The 3,855-nt window shown below is 48.1% G+C and overlaps 1 protein-coding gene across 1 annotated transcript; it reads right to left on the bottom strand.

Annotated features, from left to right (window-relative positions):
* Positions 1-3: 3 nt before the first annotated feature.
* MANF (mesencephalic astrocyte-derived neurotrophic factor) lies at positions 4-3,266 on the bottom strand. The gene is made up of 4 exons (XM_009891302.1): positions 3,251-3,266; positions 2,231-2,358; positions 1,244-1,385; positions 4-194 (listed from the first exon to the last, which is right to left on the bottom strand). Exons 1-4 carry the CDS (start codon positions 3,264-3,266, stop codon positions 10-12), a joined length of 471 nt encoding a protein of 156 aa, XP_009889604.1. The 3' UTR covers positions 4-9.
* Positions 3,267-3,855: the final 589 nt, after the last annotated feature.

Genomic DNA, 3,855 nt, shown 5'->3' with positions numbered 1-3,855 from the left:
GGCCGCCCCTCAGAGGTCTGCGCGGGCGCCGGCGGCCCGCGGCGCGTACTTGGGCATCAGTTCGTGGATCCTGCGGATGAAGTCGGACTTCTCCGCGCAGCCCTTGCAGGCCTCGCCCCAGTCGTCGAGGATCCGCCGCAGCTCCTTGACGCGCAGCTTGCGCAGGTCGGCGGTGCTCAGGTCGATCTGCTTGTCTGGGGGGGGATGGGGGAGAGCAGAGCCGCGCTCAGCAACACCCCCTCCTGCACACCCCCCCTCACCCCGGCCCGGGGGGGGTGAGGAGAGGAGAGGAGCGGAGCCCCGCGCAGAGGGGTCCGGCCGCCCGCGGAGAGCAGCACGAAGGCAAAATGCAAGAGGGACGAGAGGTGCTGGGCTCCCGCAGGGTGGAGGGAATGTCTGAGTTAGGCTTTTGGCAGCAGATAAGGTTTTTAAACACTAAAAAGTCATTACTAGAAGCCAGGAAGTTTGGTTGCGGCTTAGATGTAGGAGTTCCACAACTGCCCTGAAACCTGCTTTATTATATCAGCAGCAATACTTTAATTCTGTTTTCCACTGGATAAATAAAATGTAGCAGTGATTTCAGAGGAAAGAGAAGCAAGTGACAACAACAGAAAGCTTTTTAGGAAGCAACAGGACATGAGTACGAGCAATGAGAAGTATAAAGACCCACAACCCAAGGGGTGTCTCTGGAGAATGTGAGGGCAGAGGGAGAGAAGCAGTCAGGAGGAGGCATTTCCAAGACTGTTCTTCAGATTAGTCTTTGCAGGAAGAGTAAGCCGTTTAGGAACCCGAGATTTCAAGGAAGGTGGTGAGAAACAGCACTGAATGCTCTGAGCAGACATCAGCCTGCTACTGGCAAACGTAAGAGCAGCTAGGAGTACAGAGCTTAGCTACGGGCTGGAACCCTGCGTACAAGAGACACCATCCCAGGCCATAGGACACACCTGGCTGCTCCCCACAACAAGTTTTACTGCCACTCTCTTCCATGCCTGGGAGTTACTTATTTCAAGGCAGAGCAGTGGCTCTGCAGAAGCTAAAAAGGGTTAGTAGCCAACAATCGTACCTGAGCATCTCCATAAAACTCCTTAGGATGCTCATGAGGAGCAACCCAGGCTGTGCAACCTAATCCGGCTAGCAATCTTGCTGCAGAATTTAGGACTGAGTGGTTTTAGCATGCTGTTTTACCCGAGATGATCCCTACCCTAGAAAAGCATGGCCATTTCCCCTTATGCTGCCAACTCACCGTATTTTAGTTCACAGATCTGACTGTCTTTCTTCTTTAGTTTCTCACAGATCTTTTCCACGGGGATGTGATGACTCATGGGCTTTGATACCTCATTAATGATTTTGGTGGCTGCATCACTTGTGGCCCCAACGTAATAGCACTAGAGGGAAGAAAAGAATGAGGTGGGATGCATGGAAAAATGCTTCTAAAAGGAGAGTTTTTTGTCTGTCTTCTCTCCTCGCTTGATTTTGCAGCTAGATGTTTACTGTTACAGAACCTTTCCAAGTGACCACTCCAGAAGCCTAACTCTGAGCCTAGGGTACTGCGCAGATGTTTCCCATCACACTGCTTTTAAAGCTGTTGAGGCTGGTTGTCTTGTTTCTCAACATAAAAACAAAAAAAAAAAACCAAAAATGGATCAGATTAAGAATAAAGTCTTCTTCATTCAAGGAGAGAGACTTTCTGAGCTATTTTGCCTCTGCATTTCTGACGGTGTCTCTCTGTAGTTCTCTTCTTGGGAGAGTTCAGGGCCTTTTCCTTGGGGGTCTTCATTTGTAGATTGCCTTCTGTTTTTACTACAGGCAATCTGGTTTTCCTTTGTTTAGTTTTCATCTAAACAGCCAAAGAGCATAAATATTTTAACAGCTTATATAGCACCCCAAATATAGTTTATGGGACAAGGAAGTCCTACAGCAAATAAAAGCTTTGTAATCCTCAGCACATCAGTAACAGTGAGAAACAAGGTCAGCCAGCAAGATGTCTGCTGACAGATGGGTTTGGGTTTTGGTTTGTTTTTTTTTTTTTTTTTTTTTTTTTTAAAGGTGAAGAGGTCAAACTCCTCAAGTCTTCTCTTGTAAAAATTACAGAAGCAATTGTAGCCACACAGCTAGGAAGAACACCCCTGGGAAGCCATCACACAAACTCAGAAGCACTAGTTTCCCCTTGTTTGCCAAGCATTCTGCAACTTACTCCCTCAAGAGGCAACTATCATTGACTACTACTCACCAGGCGGTTCTCTTTGCCTTTTGCTTCTTTGCAGGATTTCAAGAGCTCCTTTTCAATACTGGCAGGTGTGAACTCAACGTCGTTGTCCTTTAGACTCTGGTAGAACCTTCCCAGGAACGTGACACACACTGGAAGGGAAGATGGATGGAGTTACCTGCCACTGCGGAAATCTCGTGGCAGCTCCTAAGCAAAACAGAATAAAGGATTTGGAGAACAGAAGTAGAAGCTGCATTAGCAGTCAGTGACTTCACACATATTTCAGTTAAGTCTTTCAGAGCACACGTGAATCAACAAATTCAGAGCACATGTGAATCACCCAGTATTCTGGGTGGGTTTTTGACAATCTGAGAAACCAGATCCGTGGAAGCGTCCAGTGGCTTCTGTGCACTGTCCTGAGCGAGCAGCAGGATTCAGCTGAGGGATACAACCCAAAACAGTGCCTGTGCAAAAATGCAAACTTAGTTTTCTGTCTTATTCTTGCTGCTTTGGGAAGCAATTTGTCAGACCACAGGCTTCGAAACCAGCTGTGATTGAAAACCAACTCTCTCTACATAATCCTGTTAAAGACTCCGCGAGTGCTGTTTTTAGTAAAACGGTATCACTGATTAGCAAGTTGGTTCAGTTCATAGGCAAGGTATTTCCAAGAGAAAAAGAAATTATGTGATCCCACGCTATCTCCACCACCTGGCGTGTTTCTCCTCTCTTCATTCCCCCAAGCTTCTGACTGAAAGAGGGAAGAGTCTTAAAGATAATGAAACTCCCACAAGTGCACCAGCAGTTGAGAGGACAGATCCAAGTTCCCGCCTGTGGGGAGGGCAGGTACAACTTAGTCATTGCACGTTCCCTTCGGCAGCAGTAAATCCGCATACGCTCCGGACTAAGCCCAGCACACCCTCTGGGTCTCGCTGGGGAGGAGGGCAGACGGCTACGGTTACCGCAGCACGCAGGGTCTGTGCCACAGGGCGACTAAGAGACACTGTGAGTGTCCGATTTCCTCATTCTGCCGCTCGCACAACTCGCCTGTGAACATCGGCATCGCCTGGACCAAGAGCTCTGCGGCCCCACCAGTTCCTGCAGCAGGACCTGTGCATTCTCACGACTTCCCGGCTGTGAGACAAGTGCCAGGCACTGGTCTGCCTCGAGAGGAAAGGCACAAATTATGTCTTTTATGTGATTTGTTTACCCCAACAGGAAGGGATCAGCAAATATTATTGTCATTAGCAACTGGTATTCAACTCTGAACAGGAGCCATGGCACAGGAAATGGGCAAATACGGGAGAGCGAGTATGATCACCACAAAGCCAAGTAGAAACTTACTCTCATTATATTAAAACTGTAAGTAATTATCAGGTGGGCCGTTTAGGAAAACATTTTTTTGTATGCATACAATACCATGATTTACCTCACATCAGTCTGTCCCCAGTCACAGACACACACTGATGTCCACTGTGCGCTGTTTGGAAGTGAAAACCTTTGGAAAGAATAAAGATGCTGCAGGCAGTGGCACCGATGGCTACAGTACAGCAGAGACAAGTTTCCAACCTAGTGCTGGGACAGCGGCCGAAAGTTCTGATTTACTACGTTCCCTCCCCCTCCTTCTGTCTTACTGTTTCTCTCCCTACGAA

This window comes from Charadrius vociferus, unplaced genomic scaffold (assembly GCF_000708025.1).
Source record: "Charadrius vociferus isolate BGI_N301 unplaced genomic scaffold, ASM70802v2 scaffold758, whole genome shotgun sequence".
Classification (NCBI taxonomy): domain Eukaryota; kingdom Metazoa; phylum Chordata; class Aves; order Charadriiformes; family Charadriidae; genus Charadrius; species Charadrius vociferus.
This window is presented reverse-complemented; position numbering and strand designations above follow the sequence as displayed.

Coding starts and splice junctions, on each gene's coding strand:
- MANF (XM_009891302.1), bottom strand. Junction 1,386..2,230: donor AAGGCAAAGAGAACCGCCTG/GTGAGTAGTAGT, acceptor TCTTCCCTCTAG/TGCTATTACGTTGGGGCCAC. Junction 195..1,243: donor GATCTGTGAACTAAAATACG/GTGAGTTGGCAG, acceptor ATCCCCCCCCAG/ACAAGCAGATCGACCTGAGC.